The 24,029-nt window shown below is 40.8% G+C and overlaps 1 protein-coding gene across 1 annotated transcript in view; it reads left to right on the forward strand.

The window, feature by feature from the left end:
- Nucleotides 1-1,294: 1,294 nt before the first annotated feature.
- CDYL2 (chromodomain Y like 2) overlaps nucleotides 1,295-24,029 on the forward strand; it is a 160,585-nt gene continuing 137,850 nt past the window's right edge. The window contains exon 1 of the mRNA XM_045819046.1: nucleotides 1,295-1,707. Within this exon, the coding sequence (XP_045675002.1) occupies nucleotides 1,684-1,707 (24 nt within the window). The 5' untranslated portion in view covers nucleotides 1,295-1,683. The remainder of the gene's footprint in view (nucleotides 1,708-24,029) is intronic.

The following is a 24,029-nucleotide window of genomic DNA, read 5'->3' on the forward strand; positions in this document are numbered from 1 at the left end:
ATTTGGTGACTTTTAAAAGCTTGACAGCCTCTGGATTGAATTAAGCCTTTCCCCTTTGCCATACTTTCCCATTTGCCTTCTTGCTCTCCACAAGGGCAGTTCAGGGTCCAAATGCAGACACAAATAACCTTTATATTGAGGTCTGCTAGTATGCTTCACTTCATATATACATAAGCCCTCTATTTAATTCTGACAACATCTTAGGTGTTTATCACCACCTCCAATTTAGAGACGAGGAAATCAAGGCTCTGATGGGTAAAATGACTTATCCAAAGTATCACAAATAGGAATTGATGGAGGGATGATGTAATTAACATCCATAACATCTCTGGAGAAACTTACCAACCGGTCATTTTTTGGTCTGGGTTGAGGAAGAACTTTCTTCCCATTTCAGAAGAGCTTGCCTTCCTAGGTTCTGAGTTAACTATCTCTTTTATGGAGAGAAGCCTTTAAACAGAAGGGGGACGAGAAATCATATTAGTAGAAAGAGGTGACTGAAGGAATTTGGATTTTAGGGACCTTTTCCAGTCCCTGCAGCTCTGGAGCTGGCACGTATTAGGAACTCCTTTTTGTTGAACGACTGATTCCTCATGTGCAGTGACTAGTTTCTCCTTTTGGAATCAAAGTCCCTTGTGGGCAGGGTCCCAGTCGTGTCTTTCTAGGTACACTGTGCAGTTTGGGTAGACTTTAGTAAATGTTTAATAATGGGTGAGTGAATGAATTTTGAGGTGAGGGGTTGTTGAGGGAAGGCCAACCCTGGCTGTAAAGACTTTCTAGGGTTTATGAGGTGCTGTCCTGGTCCTCCCTGGAGCTTCTGGATGGGCTATTTCTTTCCCCCTTCCTGTGGCTTCCACATCTAACAAACCAGCCAGGGAGGGGTTCTGCAGCCAGGGTGGGGCCGTGCAGCCCCGAGGAGCCAAGTCTCCTAGCGCAGCGCCCACTCCATCACTGGAGTGGGGGGAAGAGGTGAGAACCTTGAGACCCGCGGAGCCCAGCTGGGGCCCCTTTCCTGCGGCGTGCCACTGTAGCCCTCTACCTGTCTCCCCGGCCGCCCCTTCGTAGCCTGGGCCCGTGTGCGCCCCGCGGGCATCTAGCCCGCTACCCCCCGGGACCCCGCCAGCCACCTCCAGAGCCGGCCGGGGGCGGCGGGACGGACCCGAGGGCTCCCCTACTCCGGGACCGGTCCCCCGGGGCGCGGCCGGGCAATCGCCCCCGCCCCGGGGGCCGGGCCGGGCTCCCGGGGGGCGGGGACTCGCCCAGTGGCAGCGGCGTCCGGGCCGGCGGCGGGCGCGGGGCGGCTTCCTGCAGGCGGCGCCGGGGCGAGCCTTTGCCCGCTGCAGCCACCGCCGCTGGGTCGCGGGGGCCGCGGCGCTCGGGCCGCGTCTGTGCCATCCGGGCGCGCTGCGCGGCCGTCGCTGCTGCCCGCGCTAGTGCCGCCGCCACCGCCGCCGCCGCCGCCGCTGCCGGTTACGCCAGCTCCGCCGCCGCCCGCTCTGATTCTGCGCATAGGCAGCCCCCAAGCCTGTCATTCTGCAAAAACACAGTTTACTCAACACACCACACACACACTCACACACACACACGCGCGCACACACACGCGCACCCTGGCCCCCTCGCGCACACGCACGGAGGGCGCGAGCGAGCAGACGCGCACACCCGGCGAGCCAAGTTCCGCAGCCTGGCATGGCTTCTGGGGACCTTTACGAGGTACGGGGACGCGTGGGCTCGGGCCGGCCCCAGCCCGCGAGCGGCGGGCGGAGGGCGGCAGCCGGGCGGCGGGGACCGGGCCGGGGCCGGGGCCGGGGCCGGGCGCGAGCGGGAGTTGCCGAGCCCGCGGCGGCAGCGGCGGCGGCCGGAGGGCGGCGGGGGCCGGGCGCGCCTCCCTCCCGCCCGCCCTCCCGCGGCGCCCGCGCCCGCTCCCTCTTTCTCTTTCTCTCGCACACACTCTCTCTTACTCCATCTACTTTGCGGCCTTGGAGGGGAAGGAGGAAGCCGGGCGGAGCCGGGGCGGGGGAGGTAGCGGTCCCGGGGAGGTGTTTCTCGCCCGACGAGCCGCCTTGAGTGCAGAAAGTACAGGTAAAAGTCGGCGCCGGACGTGCCAGGAATGCTGGGGGCCGCACGGGGGTCGGCGAGGGTGCGGGGCGGGAGGTGCGTGGCCCGGGGGCGCGGGAGAGCAGTGGGGCGGGCGATGGGAGCGAAGCCCAGCCCGGGCGAGGCGGGGTCCTGTGGGGGCTTGCGAAGGGGGCGGCATAGTGGGGGGTCGAGAGACACCCGTCAAACCGCTCCCCGGGGCCACCAGGCCACCGCCCCCTCCCCCCACCTGCTGCCCAAGACCCCGGCTGGGAAACCCTACTAGTTGCGTGGTGGGGGGTGGTCCTTGGGGTGTCCTGCTCACTGGAGGCGAAAGGGGGCGCTGCAGATGGCCCCTGGTGAAAGGAAGAGAACGTGGAAGTCAGAGGTGGGTGGCAACACGTTGCTAGAGGACATGGGATGTGAGCCATGCTCCCAACACACTGTCACCTTCAGTGGATACCTGCCCCCAGGTACACACAGGTAGTGAGCGGCCTGCATCGGATATCTTGAAAGCCTCTCAGAAGAGGTCAAGGTATACATTAGTCTGGCACCTTTGAAATAGAGAAATAGTCACGGCCTTTGGGGAGCTACGCTTTAGCTAGCTCTGGACTCAAATTAGTGTGTTTGGATTCCCTACAACTGGATGAAGCAAGAAACAATCCCTACTCCCTGGGCAGAATGCCTCCAAAGAGGTGTTGGCCCCCAAGAGAAGGTTCAGGATAAGGCATCTAAGAGACTAGTCATCTTCAACCAGCAGGCCTTCCGATCCTCCAAGAAACCAGTATCATCAGTCAACCTGGACCTTGACTCCCTGAACATAAACACATTAACACTAGTCTCAAGGCTTTTGGAAAATATTGTTGGTAAAAATACAAAAACGTGGGTAGCCTTGTGGGTAAGGGACTCAGAGGTGATTCACCAACAAGAGAATCTAGGGTTGATTCACCTGCCATGAACATTTTTCTTTGGGCCTTCTGGACTGCTGAGCTTTTTCAAGATGGTGGATTTGCTGGCTGGTCAGTGAGCAGAATGGAGAACACTCAAGTTGGCACCTTTGCTTCCTGTGCCACCAGGGTCTTTTTGATGATTCTGGACTTGGTGAGGCCCAGTCATGGGCCACCAGGGATTGGGCTCAGGTGGGATGGATGGACGGTCTTAGCACTCATGAAAGAGTGATGCAGGTTGACTGTTTCTCTGCCCTACTGCCTTCCTCATCCCTGTTGCTAATCAGGAAGACAAAGCTGGGTAGAAACCCGATGAAGAACTTTGTCAGATTTTGGCCAGTGGGTCACCCAAGAAACACTTTGGTCTGTTTCAAGATGGCAGAGCAATTTCTGAAACCAAAAGCTGAAGCACAGTAAAATGGGATGTTTGGTGGAGCTTTTCAAAAAGAATAACTAGCTCTATTAGGGCATTGGCCCAAAGTAGATACTGTTCAGGGGCAAAACTCACTGTGTTGGAAGTGTGGCTTTTTCTACCCATTGTTATGGGGTCATCTTATTGCTGCTGAGCGTGCCGGGGTGAAAAGTTGCATCATGAAGGTGTTAAGAGGACATTTTAGGAGCTGTCAATACTTACCCATTTAAAGTTTGGAACTTATGAAACTTCAGGGGATAATTTCTTGTTTAATGTTCATCTGCAACTGTTCTTAACATTGGTGATTAGAGTTGCGAGATGAATCTGGTAAAGGGGAGTTTTCACATGGGCCTTGGAACTATCCTAGCACCTCAAGAGTTCTTATTGAAGTTCAATAAACAGGACAATAACAGTAATTACTTCTGTGATAGTAGGTAATTGTGCTAGATGTAAAATAATTTTCCCATGGCTGGTTATTTGCATAGTCATTACTTAAAGGGCTAAATTGAATTATGAGAATATAACCAATGTCAACATTTTTATAGCCTACGATGCATAACATATATTGAGGAATTTAAATTGTTGTCCAAATTTGGCTTTAAAAAGCAATTAAGAAGTGCTAATTGTACATTAGCATATATAACTCTTAACTGTAAAATTGTTGTGTGTGTAAAAAATAGGGTGTTGATTTAAGGATAACACTGGAATATTCAGTACATTGATTGACCTTGAAAGAAAAAAAAGGAGAAAATCTATCTAATATTGGTATTACATTAATTAAGCATATATTTAAGTGTTTATAAAATGGCTTCTTTTAACCTCTGATCAGGAAAACACATTTGGAGTGGGCTAAGAACTATACATTTGTAATGGACGTATTTCACCTGTGTACCTACTAACGCTGTTCTTGACCCTTTCTGGTGAAGATGCGATTTGGATTATAGAGATTCCTCATCTTCTCTTTGATGTTTCAGACAATTAAATTGTAAAGCGTAAACCTTCCCCAAATAGCAGATTGTAGGCCTGAAAACGAAAACTTTGTTTATGTAACGGCACCCTTCAGTCATAGAGAATCAAGCTCAGTTTCCAAATTTTTTGATGTTGATCGATTGTTCTATCTCATTTTCCCTGTAGCAGCGTTCTCATCATTTGGTGTATTAGAAAAGTGATATTAAGTATTGGTTGACCTTCTTAGAGTCAAGTATCTGTCTGGATAGAAAATGAAATTCCTTATCCAGATGCTCTGGTCTGCATTCTGCTAAACATAGGCACATAAGGTGGTGGTCTGTGAGCCAGGTCTTGGCTGTCTATGTATTTTGTTTTATTTTACCTGAAAAGTAAATAAGGAAGATGGATTTGAGTACCTTTAGATGGAGCATGTGATCTCTAGTTCATCACTCTGCCTGCGCTTCATTCTCCCTCACTCTTACCTTACTCCTCTGGCTCCAGGAAGCACTCGAGTTTGCACCCCCAGGATTCTAGTCAATCATTTGTTAAGATGTTTGAGTGTTAGGAAAACCTAGTCACTGGAATAAGAAACCCAGTTCTCTTGTCTTGTTCATCTCTGTGTCGCTAGCTCCTTGCACATTCAGGGACTTGTTGACTAAATCAATGAACAGGAGACTGAATTAAGTATTTGTAAAGTACATTGGTGACCTTTGTTATCCTTGTGGTGTTACTCTCTGTTCTCTTTCCTTCCCTGGCTCATGGTCTCTTAGTCGTGTTAACGCCACGCGTAGGGGTGGCTGTCAAATTCCCTTTGGAAGGAAGTGAGTGAGACCGTCTGCAGAAAACCACACTGTTATTCACTAGAAGGATCGAATGCATCTAAGCTTCAGCCATGTAGCTTTCCATGTGGCTGTTGGCGGTATTTTACACCCCCTGCCTTGTGGTAGCTGACATTGTGGAGGAGGTCTGCACTTGGCAAAAATGTTCAAAGGGAATGCTGTATGTCTAGAGAAAAAGTCAGCAGCGGCCAATTTATAGAGATGGACTTGACAGTGATCGTTCCTTCAGTGTTTGTCAACATTCATTTATTTATACTTAATTCTATCTTAAAGGGATGAAATATGCCATGTCTTTTTTTTTGGGATTGATACATGCATCAGTATTTATTTAGTGTATATGTGTGTGATTATGTGTATGTTTGTGTGTATATATGTAATATATATGTATATATATTAGAAAATACTGCTTTCATTTTATTCCAAATAAAATAACAATAATAATAGGATAATTTTAGTTTTGTTGAAAGAAATTTACTTTAGTTAAAAACCTCCTCTGCTATTGTGATGACATAGGCATTTCTGCTATAGCGCTATATATACATACACACCTTGTGTTTTGCAGAATCACGCACTAAAAAATAACAGGGCTATGCGAAAAAAGGATCGAAGCTGAAAATGTGTGGAACTTTGTAACCAGAATCAAAACCAAAAAGAAATCTAATAAAAATACAGTTTGGTTAAATCTCCACCTGGCTGGTGTTTGCTCTTAGCAGGTCAGGTCATCCCTTAAGCCTCAGGTCAGGTTTGTGAGTCCTTCCTCTCTCTGTAGAGGGCAGAGGGCATTTGCATCTAGTAGAGACCATCGTCATCAAAATTAAAGCTGGCCCAGGGTGTAGCTCTCTTCATTTATTCCTGTAGGTCTTTTTTTAACAATATTTTTCAACTATAGTTGACATACAATATATTATTATAGTGTCAGGTGTACAACAGAGTGATTAGATGTTCACATACTTTATGAAGTGATCACCCATCATACTGTCTGTGTAGTTTCTTTACCTGTCACTTGCAGCTTCTCCAGGCAGGTTAACATAATGGAAAACATAGTGGTTCTTGAAGCCAGCTTTAGTTACTACTAACATTAAAAGAAGGCACTTGCTTGCATTTCTAGCTTTGTTCTGAGGTCTTCTTGCTTGCATTTCCAGCTTTGTTCTGAGGTCTTCATGCATCACTGTTTCTCTTTCCTTGTGAGAGCACTGTACTATGATTGCTTCAGAATATCAACAAAATAGGAAAAATCACATAAGAATCAACACAACTTACTTCTTAGACTGACATCATTCCTCTATTTACTAGTCATGTCTGAGGTAATTCCTGCCAAAGAAGCACGTGTCACATTGGGACAGTCAGTGACATGACTGCTTGCATCTCTGTACTAGTTTTCAAAGAGGCAGATTTCTTCAAGGAAAATATGTTGGTTGAGTCAAATCAATTTCTTGGCACATAGTAGGCACCCGATGAAAATTGAGTGGATGTATAATTCTCCCACCTTTTGAAAATGATTTTAAATTATTCCCTCTGGGTAGACATCAGCTTATTTTCAAGTAGACTTTTGTGTGAAGTCATTCCTTACTGCATAAGATTATTCCTTCAGAGGCTTAAACTTTCCTTGCAAAGAGTTTGTGTATAGTTCCTTGTAGCCTGACCAATTGATAAGGAATGGTTTAGGCATTGTAATTATTGAAGATCTTAGGTATCGGAGGCATTCAATACTCCAAAGGTAGGAGTTGTTCTGCGTCTCTTGGATGGTGAAGAGGGGTATAGATGTGGTTGAATTCACAGCACCATCATCATTTATTTCCCATCAACAGAACACCACATAGATGCCAAGCACTAGAGAAATGATGGCATTGTGCTTTCAGTAGGCCTATGGTTTTAGTGGAAGATATAGTTAAGAAAGGAAATTTACGGTGAGTGCTGTGGAAAAAGTGTTAGTACAGGGGGAGATGGGATATTCCAGAAGCAAGGGGGCATCTGGTCTTGGGGGAATTGAAAGGTCTCCCGGAAGAGGCAATGGCTGTTGAGAAGTTTAAATTAGGAAATGAGCATGATTTGCAAGACTTATTGAGAATATTTATTATCTTTTATGTTTTTGAAAGCAATTTAATTGTTGCATCTTTAAAATTATAAGCATAAATAAAAATTTAAAATGATAATACCTAAAATAACTATTGTTATTGATGTTCAATAAATCCTAACGTGATATCTGAATTAATTAAAATGTTAGCTTTCTTGGTGTAGATACAAGGTAAAAGTAAAATAGTATTCTGTACACATTTATGTAATTTAAAAAAACCAAACTGAGACAGAGTACATACTGTTTTATAATCCATGTTGAATAAATAAAGTGAACATTTTATATGTTGAAACATTATTCTACATCATAATTTTTAATAACAGGTTCATTTTCACTTGAGTAGATGCACCATTTTGTCTGTAATCCGCTCTTGTCGGGCATCTCGATTGTTTCCATTTGTAAACCATATAAATACTGCTGTCGCTGACCTCCGTGAACATTATTATTTGTACACACACATCTTATTATTTTTCTCAGTATGGACTCTTAGATGTGTAATTACTAGTTTGAAGAATGTGCACATTTTCAACACTGTGGATACATAATCTCAGATTGCCCGTCAGAAATGGACAATGGATTATGTTGGAGGAAGACTAGAAGCAGGGTGACCTGTTAATGTGCTGTTTCAGTAGCTGAAACAAGCAATATTGGTGGCTTGAACTGAGGGAGTGGTCGTGGAGAATGAGAGACATGGAGAGAATTGAAAGATTTAAAAAGAATCAGCATAATTTGGTGTATCAGTCAGGATTATGTTTGGATGCATGTAATAGAAAATATACAGTGGCTTAAACAAGGTTTGTTTTCTAATGTGAAACATCCATGGAATTAGGCAGTTCAAGGTTGCTGCGATAGTCTATGAAGTTCTCAGGGTAGCAGGCTCCCTCTCTCTCTTTCATCTTCAGTTGTGTCTTCTGTCTTCAAGGTCACTGCTTGGTCCTAGATGGCCATATAGACCTAACCATCCTTTTTGTAAGAGGAAGGAAAAAGCAGGAAGGAGGGAAGGGCAAAAATGGAATCATCCTCTATAAATAATTATCTAGAAGTTCCATGCAGTCCTGCTTTCAGCTCATTGGCCTGAACCTAATTATGGGGTCATCTAGCTGCAAGGGAGGCCAGAAAAGTGATTTACAGCTGCATATTCCCCTCCCCCTTCAAATAAAACCTTATTGATGGTATGTAGGGATTGGTTTCTGTTTTAGTGCACGAAGTGGTACCAGTTATGAAGATAGAAAACCTAGAAGAAGCATTGCTTAAAGGCAGTGGGGGCAGGGGAAAGCACAATGAATTCAGAGTGTTTCTGAGACATCTAGGTATAGATATCCATAATGGTAGGTCATGTGAGTCTAAAGCTCAGAAGCAGTCTTTGGCATGGAAATAGAGATTGGGAATCATTTGTATATAGATTATAATGAAAGCCAAATGACAGTGTGTACACATGAGGAGGGTGCAGTGATGGAGTAGTGAGAAAATGGACATTTAAGTGATGGAAGAAGAGAAAGATCAGATTTACAAGAACTAGCAAGAGAGGTAGCAATTAAAAAAAAAGAGGCTTTGTTGTTAAGGAAGACAGTGGAAAATTGCATTTCAAGAAAGAAGGTATGGCCCTGGCTGGTGTGGCTCAGTGGATTGAGCACTGGCCTGTGAACCAAAGGGTTGCCGGTTCAATTCTCAGTCAGGGCACACGCCTGGGTTGCAGGCCAGGTCCCCAGTAGCCACACATTGATGTTTCTCTCCCTCTCTTTCTCCTTCCCTTCCCCTCTCTCTAAAAATAAATAAATAAAATCTTAAAAAAAGAAGGTATGGTCAACAACCAGCATCCTTTGGATTTCATAACCAGGAAGTCATTGGTGACCCCAGGGAACATCTATTCCATACATTGGCAGGTGGGGGCGGACTTGACTGCAGTGGAACGATGAATGGAGGAAGAGTGGGGAGTGTGGATGTAGAGACTCCTTATGTGGCTGACACTTCAGAATCTTGGGCGTGATAGTGAGGAGAGGTTGTGTTATCTGGGGGTGGAGTGGGAGAATGGGTCAGTCATCTCCACTCTCCCGCTTCTACACACACTCTGCTACTTGGGATGACTTGCATAATAAAACACTGTGGCATAGACTCTGGCTCATTGGACTTATGTTCTAGAAGAAGTGACTTTTCATGAACCCTACGAATCCCTCTCTCACTGACTTATGACAGTGGGGTCTGGTGTCTTCAGTGAGTATACCTGGAGAAAAAAAGTAGAACGTGTATAATATCAGCATACAGAACCTTTTAAAATAGAATTCGTTCAAGGAAAAGATCTTGCTCAGTTGGAGGACTAGGAGATACAGTTAGTTCTTCATTTAGGTTTTGCCACATTAGCATTCTGACAGGAAAGGTGGAGTGGATGGAGCACTACTGGTGAATGAATGTGATCGTCAGCTTTATGGGTCAGCTTTATGGGTCAGCTTGGTTGGCTGCAGTCCTCAGCTCTTCACTCAAACACTTGTCTAGGTGTCGTTGTAAAGATATCGTGTAGAAGAGATTAAAGTCTGTAATCAGTTGGCTTAATGGGAGATTATCCTATGTTATTTTGGTGGACTTGATTCAACCAGTTGAAAAGCCCTGAGAATGGAACTGAGGTTTCCCTGAAGAAGTTCCATGTGTGGACAGCAGCTTCAGCCTGGAAGACTTCCAGCTTGCCTTTCCGAACGGGCTGCCCTGTGAGCTTCCGACTAGCCTAGCCAACCCCAGAACCGTGTCAGCCAATTCCTGGCAGTAAATTAATGTACACATTCTAGTGGTTCTGTTTCTCTGAATGGATCCTGCTTGAAACAGTCAGGGTTCCCGTCCACACTCCACCATTTGATGACATCGCGTGGCCAGGCTATTCTTTGAATCCTTTTGAGCCTTGATGGCCTCTGCTGTAAAATGAGATCTCTTCTGTTTTTGGGAGCCTCCCGAATGAGTCTGTTATTGACTTCTTCAGTAAATGCCTTCCTTGTTAGAAGCCGTCATTGTCCTGTTTGTATGCATGTGTGAAGAGGGGCAAGCCTAGAGCTCCAAGGACCCCACCCGGCCTTCATGCACGCTGGAGTGGTTCCGGTGGAGCCATACTCGGGGTGGCAGGCGCAGGTGGTGCTGGACCTGTAGGGCAGCCCTCTCCTGGGTCTGCAGTTCACCCCTGCCTTGAGTCAGCCTTTGGCTCTGGCTCTTGAGTGAACGATGAAGAGGAGCTCCTCTCGTCAACCCTTTTCTTTGTCCTGACCCACCCATTCTTATCCCTTCTTCCAGTGCATCGTCTCCTTCTGCCACTGCCCACCTGTCCTTAGCCAGTGGGCAGGAGCTGCTGCTTCCAGAAGTCACATCATTTCAGTGAAAGCCCACCAGTTGACCAGGCCTTATGAAGTGACAGGTTCCTGAGAAGCTTTGGAGGGTCACTAGTTTGCTGTTTTATGCCCTGCTTTCTCTTAGTGTACAGGATACTGCTCTGCTCCCATTTCTTCCGTCTTGACTCCATCACGCCATTTGTCCCAGAATCCCCGCATTGACCCTTCACCACATTGCTTTATAAATGACTCAGAGGAGTGGCAGCATGGAGACTTTAAGGACACATTTCTGGGACTGGGGCTTTGGGCCACATTCTGCCACTAGGAATTTCCCTGCCAAAGGTCACCACCACATTCTCAGGTTCTGGATGAGGGAGTGTTCCTCTTTGATTTTGATTTCTTTTCTAGTCCAGGGTTTTAAAAATTATTACTGGCTCTGACTAGTGTGGCTCAGTGGGTTGGGCATCAGCCTACAACTGAAAGGTCACCATCCCACAGACCAAAAGGTCACCATTTCGGTTCCTGGTCAGGGCACATGCCTGGGTTGCAAGCCAGGTCCCTAGTTGGGGGCGTGTGAGAGGCAACTGATTGATATTTCTCTCCCTCTATTTCTCCCTTCCCCTCTCTCTATAAATAAATAAATAAAATCTTTAAAAAATTATGTCTGAATAGGTCTTACCGACAAACCATGGACCTTATACAAATGCTGGATTTGATTTTATTTAAAAATAATCATTTGCTCACTACTCCATCAATCAAATATTCATTGTTCGTCAACTATGCCTGGCACTACGCTGGGTGCTGGGGCTGCTGCCACAAGTGTCTTTTAAACCGTTGTTCAGAATGTGACAGTTGAAAAACCTAACACCCACATGTAGTTCACCACATCGGAGTGTTCAGTGTGTTGAAAGGGACAGCCAGGTCAACCCTTTTCTTTGTGAGCAGACCTCAGCATACAGCTTTGTCGGGACATATATTTGAGCTTCTCGTACGTGCATTGTTTCAGCAACGTTGTAGGTCCGCAGTGGTCTTAAAAAATTCAGGCCTATTCATGTCGCCTCACACAAAAATGTACAAGCAAACGCGCTTTACGGCACGATGCGTCCCACTGTAATTAAAACCTACTCAAGGTTCAGGAGGTGGCGGTTGGTGAACGTCCTAGACATGGTGTAGTAGTGTGTGATAATGACCGATTGTCTAACACCTTGTCTCCTTATATGGCATAAAACACAGTGTCGGGCTTTCTGAGAGCTCTGGGTTCTTCTGGCCCAACTTTTAAATGGAAGAGAAGAACTGCGAGCAGTTGTTACATGTCAGGTTTTAATCATGAAACAAACATTTCCTTCATCTCTTCTTTGAGACTCCAGGATCAGTTAGAATGAAGAATGCCCTGAGATGGCAAGACAAGACAATCAGACCAAACCAGATCAAACCAGATCAAACCAAACCAAACCTGCCATCACTTACAACCACTTAACGAGACAATTTTCCGGCTGCTCCCAGGCTCGGCGCGGGAAGACACAGTTGTGTGTGCAGGAGCCCCGAGAGAGGGTCCCGCAGGCCAGCCCGCGGGCTGATGTGCGGAGTGAGTGCCTGTGCGTGGCTGCACTGGGATGGGAAACCCTCCCTTTGGATCCGTCAGAGCACGTGTGTGTCAGCGCTGCTTTCAACCGCGCTGCTTCAGAAATAGCGGTGGCTCCGCCCGCTAGGAGTTACCGTGGAGGAACCGCTTTCAGGAGTCTTGGGGTTCGTCGACCTTCACTCAGGCTTTAGTATTGAGGAGAATGCTGGTTTTGAGGGCAGTTGGTAACATTTCTTGCTCAGTCTTATCATTTCAGCATATTTCTGAGCCTCAGTGTATTTTTCCCATGTGCTCCTCCCTGCCCCCTTTGGTTGGCAGTGTGTTTGTGTCCCTTCGTGGTTTGAATTGGCAGGATAATGTCCTCCTTTACTACCATATACTGTACGTACAGTGTACAGTTTGGCACCTGATGGACAGTGGTGCCTCGTATGGATTTGTGTTCACAGTAGCTAGACTTCCATTGGTGAGGCAGATGGTCCCAGATGCTATCATATGGGCCTGTTCACTTGGCTTAAAAATAATATTGCCAGAGCATATTGATAGTTACCACAATTAAGATAGAATGTACAAGTAAATAGAAGCATTTATACCAATACTTAAAGAAATACAAAGAACTAGAAGGAGATATATAATACTATTTTGTCACCATTGGTGTGACAAGCTGTAAAGTACTAAGATGGTAATTTATCAGTGCATCTTTTCTGTAAGAAAGTCAGCTTGAATAGAGAGGAAAACGGAGATAGGTGATATTTCCTATACATACATAAACACACACGATTTCTTTCTTTCCTAGGTGTTTTACATTGAGTTGTCCAGAGGGCCTGACATTCATGCATATTGATTTTAGCAAAGGGGTTTAGAAGTTGGAATGTCTTAGGTGTCATCCAGTCTAATTCTGCATCCAGCACACGCACCCTTCGTATATACGATCCCCTACCCTTCGAGGAAACTTTCCAAGCAAATAGGGTGCTTTGTCTTGAAGGGCAGTCTCTTTTATTTTGGCATAGGGTGCTAGCTGTTGAAAAAGGCTTTGTGAGTCAAAGTCTGCCTTCTTGAGCAATTTCTACCTTTGTGAGTCAAAGTCTGCCTTCTTGAGCAATTTCTACCTTTGTGAGTCAAAGTCTGCCTTCTTGAGAAATTTACACTTACATTGGTAAGCCTAATGAGTTCAGTCACCGAGATCTGTCACTTTCATTTCCTAGGTAGCGCCATTTCCCTGATGCCATCCGAGTCCATGCTATTTCTTTCTCCCTTTGGAAGAAACAGTAGCTTCTTAACTGGACTCCTCAACATTTCCTCTTTGCTACCCTCTGTCTCATTCCATGACTAAAGTGGTTGATTGAAAAGGTAATTCTGAAGAGGTCACTGTCTTTCCAAAGTCTTCATTGGCCTCCCATTGCTCTTGGGCAAATGTCCCAAATACTTACCAAGATCTAACACCTGCCTGCCGTTCAGGGCTCAGCTAGGACCACTCCCACTTTTCTTCTCTGTGTACCATACCCACTGCCTCTTTTCAGTTCATTCAAATGCCTGTTGCCTCAGGACCTTTACTCATGCTGTTTCTTGTGTCTGAGAGCCCTTGGCTCAGCTTTAACGTTGATTCGCCAAAGAGGCCTTCCCTGGCACCCAGACTGGGGTAGACCTCCCTGTTATTTGTTCTCTGAGAACCCTGTGCTTATCTTTCATATCTTTCACAGCATTGGTGCTTGCAATCAGTCAGTTACTTTTGTACCTATTTAAGGACTGTCTTCTCCAAGGCAGGGCCATGTCTGGTTCAGTGACTTATGTCCAGCGCCTATGGCATAAGACGTGCTTGTGGAAGTCTTTCAAGTATTCCAGAAAGTTCTGTGCCACTGGAAATTAGGACTGTTTTTTCCTCCAGAGTAAGCATCCCTGTCTTTTTTCCTGCTCTGATCTGATAAGTTTCCCAATTGTTCACCCTCCTGGTTGTGCTCTCATGGATATCTCGAATCTGTTTCGTGCCCTACTTTAAATGTATTACCTAGAATTGTTCTTGGTTTATCCACAAAGTTCACTTCTTGTAATTTGGACACTGGACTTTTTATTAATTTAGTCTCAGGAAAAACCAGAATCTAAATTGCAGAATATTTTAAAAACAACATGAATGGCAACAATAGTCTTGGAACTTCTGTGCAATTGGTAAATTGGTGGTTTGAAGGACATTTACAATAAACAGTACATTAAAAACAAAAAAGAAAAAACTCATATTCATCTCAAAAAGTTAGAAAAAGAACAACAAAGTGAACTGAAGGAACAAAATTATAAAAAACAAAAACATAAAAGTAGATAAAGTAGAAAAATAGAAACATAGAATAATCATAGTGAAAGTTGTATTAGCTGTTTTTATGTCAAAGTTTTACTTGCATCTATATGCTTTTGCTGTTTTTATTGTGGTGAAATATACATAACATAAATGTTTCCATTTTAACCATTTTAAAGCATACAGATCAGTGGCAGTTAGTATTTTCACAATGTTGTGCAACCATTGCCACTGCCTTATTCCAGGACATTTCCCATCACATGAGGCGGAAACTCCATGTCCACCACCTAGTCAGTCCCCACTTCCCCATCTCACAGTATCTACTGAGTTGCTTTTGTTTTATGGCTTTGCCTTTTTTGGGATATTTCATATAAGTAGAAGCATATAATATATGGCTTTTTCTATATGGATTTTTGTTTTTACTTACCATAGTGTTTTTAAGGTTTATTCATGTTGTGGCACATAGTCAGGATTTCATTTCTTTTTATGCTTGGATAATATTCTCTAATATGTATGTATACCACATGTTTATCTATTCATCTGTTGATGGGCCTCTTTTGGCTAGTATGAATAATGCTGCTATGAATGAACTTGGCTTTCAAGTATTTGTTTGAGTTCCTATTTTCTTTTTATTGATCGATTGATTGATTTTTAGACAAAAAGGAAGGGAGGGAGGAGAGGGAGAGAAACATTAATGTGTGGTTGCCTCTCATGCGCCCCCTACTGGGGACCTGACCCCCAACCCAGGCCTGTGCCCTGACTGTGACCAGGCATGTACCCGCAACCCTTAGGTTCTCAGGCCAGCACTCAACCCATTGAGCCAGCCAGGGTTGAGTCCCTATTTTCTGTTCTTTTGGGTATATGCCCAAGAGTGGAATTGCTAAATTATATTATAATTCAATGTTTAACTTTTTGAGACACTGTCCGACTGTTTTCCACAACATCCACACTATCTTATATTCTCATCAGCAATGTTTTGAGGATTCCAGTTTATCACATCTTCACTAATACTTGTTTATGATGTTGAGCATCTTTTCATGTGCATATTGCCATTGATTAGATCTTCTTTGAAGAAATGTTTATTCATGTCTTTTGTTCACTTTTAAATTGGGTCATTTGTCTTTCTGTTGTTGGGTTATAGGAGTTCTGTATATATTCTGGATATTAAACTCTTATCACATACGTGATTTGAAAATATTTTCTCACATTCTATGTGTTGTGTTTTCACTCTCTTAACAATGTTCTTTGATGTACAAAAATTGAACTTTTAATGCAGGATCTATTTTTTTCATTGTCTTTGGTTTTGATGTCATATTTAGGGTAGCAGTCCAGTAGTATGTTGAATAGAGGTGGAGAAAGTAGGCATTGTAGTCTTGCTCCTGATCTAGGAGAAGAGCTTTCAGCCTTTAACCATTCATTGCATGTGATGTTGGCTGTGGATTTTTCATAAGTATTCCTTGTCATGTTGAGCACCTGGTTTTATGGATTTTTTTTATTAGGAAAGGGTGTTGGGTATTGTCAAATGCCTTTTCTGTGTCATTTGATATGATCATGCATTTTGTCCTTCTTTTTATTAATGTAGTGTATTATATCTATTGGTTTTCATGTGTTGAGCCACCTTTGCATTCCTGGTATCAGTCCCACTTGGTAATGTGATGTGATGTTGGATTTTAATATGATGTTGGATTTGTTTTGTTGGTATGTTGATGAGGATTTTTTAAAGCTGTCTGCATGAGAGATATTGACCTAGTTTTTTGTGTGTGTGTTAGTATGTGTGTCCTGGCTGGTTTTGGTATCAGGGTAACATTGGCATTATAAAATGAATTGGGAAATAGGCCTTCCTCTTTAAGGTTTGGAAGGTTTGGTGTTACTTCTTTAGATATTTGGTAGAATTTATCAGTGAAGTCATCTGGCCCTGACCTTTTGTTTGTTGGGACATTTTTGATGACTAATTCAATCTCTTTACTTGTTGTAGGTTTATATAGAATTTCTGTTTATTTTTGAGTCAGTTTTGGTAGTTAAGTTGTCTCTAGGAATTTCTCTATTTCATGTAGATTATTCATTTTGTCATGTAGGTAGGTATCCAGCATACTGGATTACCTACATGAACAATGCTATTTGTTTATAGCATTCTCTCATAATTCTTTGGTTTATGGTAATGCCCTTTCTTTAACTTCTGATTTAGCAATTTAAGTCTTCTCTCTTTTTTTCTTGGTCTAGCTAAAGGTTTGGCAATTTTTAAAATCTTTCCAAAGAGCCACCTTTTGGTTTTGTTGATTTTCCCTGTTGTTTTCATTCTCTATTTGGTTTGTTTCCACTCTCATCTTTATTATTTCCCTCTCTGTGCTTGCTTTGGGCTTAGTTTCCTCTTCTTTTTCTAGTTTCTTAAGGTATGTAATTATGCTAGTGATTTGTAATCTTTATTCTTTTTAAATGTAGGTGTTTGTAGCTATAAATTTTTCTCTTAGCACCATTGTCATTGCATGGCATAAATTTTGATATGTTTGCTTTTGTTTTAATTTATTTAAAATATTTTCTCATATCCCTTTTTATATTTTTGGACTGATTTGTTATTGAAGAGAGTGTTGTTTAATTTTTTTATGTATTTGTGAGTTTTTCAAGTTTCCTTCTGTTACTGATTTCTAACTTTATTCCATTGTGGTCAGAAAATGTACTTCATGTCATTTAAGTCTTTTAAAATGTATTAAAACTTGCTTTATGGCCCAGCATGTGGTCTGTCCTAGAGAATGTACCATGTGCACTTGAGAAGAATTTATATTCTGCTGTTGTTGAACATTCTGTTATATATGTGTTTGGTGTAATTGTTTATAATGTGCTGCAAGTTATCTGTTCCTTTATTGATCTGTGTGTCCTATTCCTTATTAAGTGTGGGTTATTAAAAGACTCCAGTTATTAAAAGACTTCCAGCTATTATAGAATTGTATATTTCTCTATTCCATTCTTTCAATTTACTTTATATACGGGGGTGGGGGGAAGTAGGCTTATAGTTGTTTGTATGGAAAATAATCTAATAATTAATAAATAAAAATAGAAGAATAAACTATTTCACATAAAATTGTAAACCTTCTTTTGCCAATCTCTGTATTTTGGGCCTATGTTGTTAGGTGCACATACATTTATAATCATTATATCTCCTGGATGAATTGAACAGTATGGGCATTTTTAAAACGCCATTTTGTATTTGATTGTGTGATATGAATCTTGAAGTCAGTTAAAACCTCCTAGATTTCTTTTTACACAAACAATTCCCAGTGAAGGATCTAGATCTTGGTGTAACACATTCTTTCCTTTTCAGTTTTCTAACCTAAGTATGGATATTACAATAATTTCTATTGAAATTGCACCTTGCTAATTTTTTAGCCCATTGAAATTATTTTGAAAATGTGATTGGATATTATCTCCTGTGTGTGTGCTTTAAATTTCTGGGCTTTCATATAGGTAAAATAGAGAAATGTTTGGATAAGCAAGTACCAGGCATGAAATAGGCAAGTTAAAGCATCAAAAAGTTCACTGTTCTTATTAAGATTATTTCTTGAATAAATACCCCTTGGATTGCTTAAGAGTATGGTTAATTTCCAGAGTTCTGAAAAAGTTGGTTCTGATAATTTTTATAAGTTTTATTACATTTATGGAGGACAGAATTTTGGGAGGCCTTCATTTACTCTTTTTTTTATGGACACTACCCTTGTGTTAGTAACATTTTTCAGTCTTACTCTAAATGATAAGGAAAATTTTGTCCAATGCTTTGTTGCTTTTAGGATATTGTGCATCTGTATCATCTCCCTTGTGCACAACCGTGTGAATCCTATTAAAGGAGGAAGTGAGATGGGTGTGAAGACCTTCCTTGTTGGAGTGGCTCCATGTTGTTATTGATAAATCATTCCATACATTCATAGAGATCTATAAACTGATTTTCACAAAAATCTGTTTTAGGATTTTTACCAAGAATTCACAGAGCATTACTGAGCCATTTGTAGAACAGGAAAAGGAGGGTGTGTGTCTCTGTTGTCCATGCAATTCTTATTTTTCAGGGTTAAAAAAAATGCCAGTTCATTCTACATTGTTTTCAGGTCCTCAGGTTATAGTAAGCTTGGGTCTGTAGGTTTGAAACCAGCTGCAGTAACAGGTGCTCCGATGTCTTCTTCTCAACTATCTCAATGCAGTTTCTTCTCCCCATTATATGTTTTCTCAATACATTAAAAAAATCAAATTATAAAGCAAATATGTACTCCCTGTCAAAATTTTAAAAAATAGAAAAAAAAAAAAGAAACCCAGTTCTTTTATTTAGCATTATCCACTGTTAACAGAGTATATCCATCTTATCTCTTTTCTACTTATGTAATGGATATCTAAATCCATATGTAATAACTATATAATACAAAATTATGACCATAGTATACAAAATATGTTGCAACACTTTTTAATGATATTTTATGTCTCCCTTTGTTTAGTAGTGCCTATGACAATTTTAATATGTGTACCATATAATTTATCACCTTGTTATATACTAGATTATTTTCTTCATTTTGAAATTTTCAGTATTTTTTAAATATCTTTTTAATCCTCACCCGAGGACATTATTTCACAGCTTTTAAAGAGAGAGGAAGGGAGAGAACAAGGGAGATATTAACATCAATGTGTGAGAGAAACATTAATTGGTTGCCTTCTGCACACTGGGACCAGGGATTGTACCCTCTTGGACTGGGATTTGAATCTGCAGTCAAGGCATGTGCCCCGACTGGGAATTGAACTCACTACCTTTTGGTTATGGGATGAGGCTCCAACCAACTGAGCCACACTAATCAGGGCAGAGATTTTTAGTATTTTAAATGATGGTACAACCATCTTTAGAAATCTTTGTATATGTTGCTTGTATTTCCTTGTGATAAATTTCTAGATGTGGAATATTAATGAGTATGCCCTTTATAAAGATTTCTGTTAATACTGCCAAATTACTCTCCAGAAAGGATTTGGTTGCCACCCGGAAGAGACACTGCCAGCGATGACTGGAATGTTTATTTCACTAGGCTCTCCACACTACTGGTAGTAACTTGAGAGGCATTTTCATTTCTTATTGATATATAAAGATTTAAAAACTTATTAACGAGTTTAATCCTTGTCTATAGCATACATTAACAAAAATAATTACTTTTCTTTCTAGTTAGTTGTGAAGTTTGTCTCTTTTTTTAAATATGGAGAGTACTTACATTTTGTATCAGGTTAAATATATACATAATTCCTTTTCATTTATCCTTTCTACTCCCCTCCTTCCTTCTTTTCTTTCTACTTTCTTTCCTTGAAGCAGGGAGAGAGGCTTCCTTTTGCCAAGGAATCTAACCATTGATCTTTAATCTCTTTTATTTCTTTTATGGCACAATTTTTGTACATTTAAGTGCACATTTAATATAGCTGTAATTTGTTTTGCTGTATGGTGTGAAGTAGGGATATGGTCACTGCCACTATTAATCTGTTGTTCACCCTAGTTATTGAATAATTATTTTCCCTCTGACTTTAAATATATTTATAATTGATGAGATTATTACATATAGTAATATGAATTTGTTTATGGACATTCTACCCTCTTCCACACTTTTATTTATTGTTCTTTTAGCAAGTATTTTATTTGATAATTGGAGTTCATTTTTGTAATTCTTTTCTCAAAGTACTTTTGATTATTTCTGTTGATAAAGTTTCAAACTGAAATTCAAATGAGATTCTTCTTTAAATTGCACTAGATTTACAAATCACTTTGGGGAAAGTCAACATCTTTGTAATTTGAGTCTTCTTTTTTTTCACCCTTTTAAAAAATACATTTTATTGACTATGCTATTACAGTTTTCCCATTTTTTCTCCCCTTTATTCACCTCTGTCCTGTACCCCTCCTCCCACCAGCATTCCCCCACCTTAGTTCATATCCATGGGTCATACATATAAGTTCTTTGCCTTCTCCATTTCCCGTACTGTTCTTAACCTCCCCCTGTCTATTTTGTACCTATCGAATATGCTTCTTGTTCCCTCTACTTTTTCACCCATTCTCCCCTCTTCCCCTCTCCACTGATAACGCTCCATGTGATCTCTATTTCTGTATTCTGTTCCTGTTCTAGTTGTTTGCTTAGTTCGTTTTTGTTTTTGTTTTTGTAGGTTTGGTTGTTGATAGTTGTGTTTGTTGTCGTTTTACTGTTTGTATTTTTGATCTTCTTTTTCTTAGATAAGTCCCTTTAACATTTTATATAATAAGGGCTTGGGGATGGTGAACTCCTTTAACTTGACCTTATCTGAGAAGCACTTTTTCTGCCCTTCCATTCTAAATGATAGCTTTGCTGGGTAGAGTAATCTTGGATGTAGGTCCTTGCTTTTCATGACTGTGAGTACTTCTTTTCAGCCCCTTCTTGCCTGCAAGGTTTCTTTTGAGAAATCAGCTGATAGTCTAATGGGAACTCCTTTGTAAGTAACTGTCTCCTTTTTGCTTGCTAAGATTCTCTCTTTATCATTAATCTTGGGTAATGTAATTATGATGTGCCTTGGTGTGTGCTTCCTTGGGTCCAACTTCTTTGGGACTCTGAGTCTTCTTATTTAAGAACTCGTTTCTCTCCGTTTATTAAAACTTCCTTTTAATTGTGTTAGTAAAGTTTTCTAGATACAGATCCTAAGTTTATTATGAGGTAGTTTAAAAATGTGTTGCTCTTGTGAATAGAGTTTTATGTATAATTGATTATTGTTTATACAGTAGTCCCCCCTTAACCACAGGGAATACATTCCAAAACCTCTCAATGAATGCCTGAAACCATAGATAGTACTGAACCCAATATATATTATGTTTTTCCCCCCATATATATGGGTGGGGCAAAGGAGGTTTACAGTTTTGAGTATGCAAAAGTTTTTATTCTTGTATTATTATTTATTAACTATTGTATTATTTTTCCATGCAAAACACTGTGAACCTACTTTGCCCTACCCTGTACATACCTATGATAAAATTATATTTATAAACTAAGCACAGCAAGAGATGAATACTAATTAATAATAAAATAGAACAATTATAACAATATGCTGTAATAACTGTTATGTGACTGTGGTCTCTCAAAATACCTTGTACTGTCCTCACCCTCCCCTTGTGATGATATGAGATGACACAGTGCATACGTGATGAGATGGAGTGAGGTAGAATTTTCCATTTAATAGTTTCAGACCTTGGTTGACTGCGGGTAACTGAAACCACAGAAAGCAAAACCTTGTGTATGGGGCAGAAGGGACTACTGTACATTAGAAGAGTAATTTTTTTTGTATATTTGTGTACAACTATTCACCTTCTGAATTTGTATCAATCTAATCTATTTCATTTAATTCCTTTCGGAATTTTAGGTGGTCACATCATCCTCAAATTTTATTTTCTCATCTCTCTTTTCTATTCGTTATGCACTTGTATATTTTTCTACTTATTTTATTAGCCATAATTTTCAGAAAGCACTAAATGGTAGTGTGATAGCCACCATTTATTTCTTATATCTTGTTCTGATTTAATAAAATTGCTGGCAGGGTTGTGGAGAAAAGGGAACCTTAGTGCACTGTTGGTGGGAATGCAGACTGGTGCATCCACTGTGGAAAACAGTATGGAATTTCCTCAGAAAACTAAAAATGGAATTGCCTTTTGACCCAGAAGTTCCACTGCTGGGTTTATACCCTAAGAATCCTGAAACACTACTTCAAAAGAACCTATGCACCGTAATGTTCATAGCAGCACAATTTACAGTAGCCAAGTGCTGGAAGCAGCTTAGGTGCCCATCGGTAAATGAGTGGGTAAATAAACTATGGTACATTTACACAATGGGATATTATGAAGCAGAAAGAAAGGAGGAGCTCCTACCCTTCATGACAACATGGATGGAACTGGAAAGTATTTATGCTAAGTGAAGTAAGTCAGGCCGTGAAAGACAAATACCATATGATCTTACCTGTAAGTGGAATCTAATTAACAAAACAAACTGGCAAGCAAAATATGTCCAGAGACATTGAAATCAACAACAAACTGACAGTAACCAGAGGGGAGGGGAGAGGGAAATAACGTGGGAAAGGCATGTAAATGAACATGAATGAGGGACCCACAGATGGAGCCGGGGGGTGTGGGATTGGGTGGGAGGTGGGCGTGGGTAAGGCGGGGGGAAGTGGTGGTGGGAAAATGGAGACAACTGTATTTGAACATCAATAAAAAAAAGGAAAAAAAATGCCCTTTGTTTCACCGTTAATTAAGGCAGTGGCTGTTGATAAAAGGTAGATACTATATTTTCTGTTAAAGTTCCTATACCTCATTCACTATTTTTCTATTTAACAAGGAATGGCTGTTACATTTTATTAGGTGCTTTTTTTGTACTTGCTGGGTTGAGCGTATAATCTTCCTCCTTATCACTTGATATAATTTAGTAATTGATTTCCTAAGGCTAACTTTCCATATTTTGAAATAAGCACACTTGGTGACAATGCAGTTTTTATTTTAATATTGCTGAGTTCAGCCAGCTGCTGTGTGTGTTCAGAATTTCAGTATTGATAACTTACAGACGTGGTTGGTCTTTGTTTTCTCCTTGTGTGTGTGCTAGTTTAGTCAAATTTTTAATGTCAGGATAATGCTGGTTTCATGAAAGTAATTGATTAAACTTTTATTTTTTCTCTGTTTTCAGAAATAGTTTATACAACATGTCAGTTAAGCTTTCTTTTGAATGTGTTTTGAAAGACATTAGTTGGTTGTGATATTTCTATGCCTAGGTTTTTTTCTGAGATGACAGCATTTTCAATGGCTGTTGAATTTTTCATATTTCCTTGAGTAATTTTTGATAATTTATATTTAGTTGGAACACCATATTATCCCTATTTTAACATTTTTGGAAGAGATGCAAATAATTTTCTCATATTTTCAAAATATCTTTTCACATATTTGGTGAGACTGTTCTCCTAGGGTTGTAGTTTTGTGTTTTTCCTATTTTTCCTATTTATAAGGTTGTAAGCAGTTTTTCTCTTGAGTTTTTTTTAATAAAATCAACTCCTAGCTTTATTTTCTCATTTCCCTGTTTTCTGCTCTATGTTAATCAGTTTCTGATTTCTCATTTTTCATTCCTTCATCTATTTACTTTGTCTACTTTTAATTATGAAATGTAATATGCAAACAAATGTATATAATGTGTATGCATAATTTAATAATAATGAGAATGGATTACTAACCACATAATTAAAAAATAGAACATCTTTTTAGTTCTCTGTGTATTCCTTTCTCCACGTATGCCTATTTCTCTCTCCAAGAGGTAACTATTCTACTGAACTTCTGGTTATTTTCTTCAGTCTTTCTGTGGTTTTACAGCATATTAATGGATCACTAAAATTTATGTAGCTTGATTTGTCCTGGTTTTGAACGTTTTAGAATTAGAATAAAATTGAATGAATTCTTCTGGATCTTGCTTTTTGCTCAGTATTATGGTTTTGAAATTTATCCATGTTAATGTAGTTTTTTTATTAGAGTATAACATTTCTTTATAAGAATGTTTGAATATATGTATTTATATAT

Source organism: Phyllostomus hastatus, unplaced genomic scaffold, assembly GCF_019186645.2.
Source record: "Phyllostomus hastatus isolate PE091 unplaced genomic scaffold, TTU_PhHast_1.1 phas_scaffold_345, whole genome shotgun sequence".
NCBI classification, from domain to species: domain Eukaryota; kingdom Metazoa; phylum Chordata; class Mammalia; order Chiroptera; family Phyllostomidae; genus Phyllostomus; species Phyllostomus hastatus.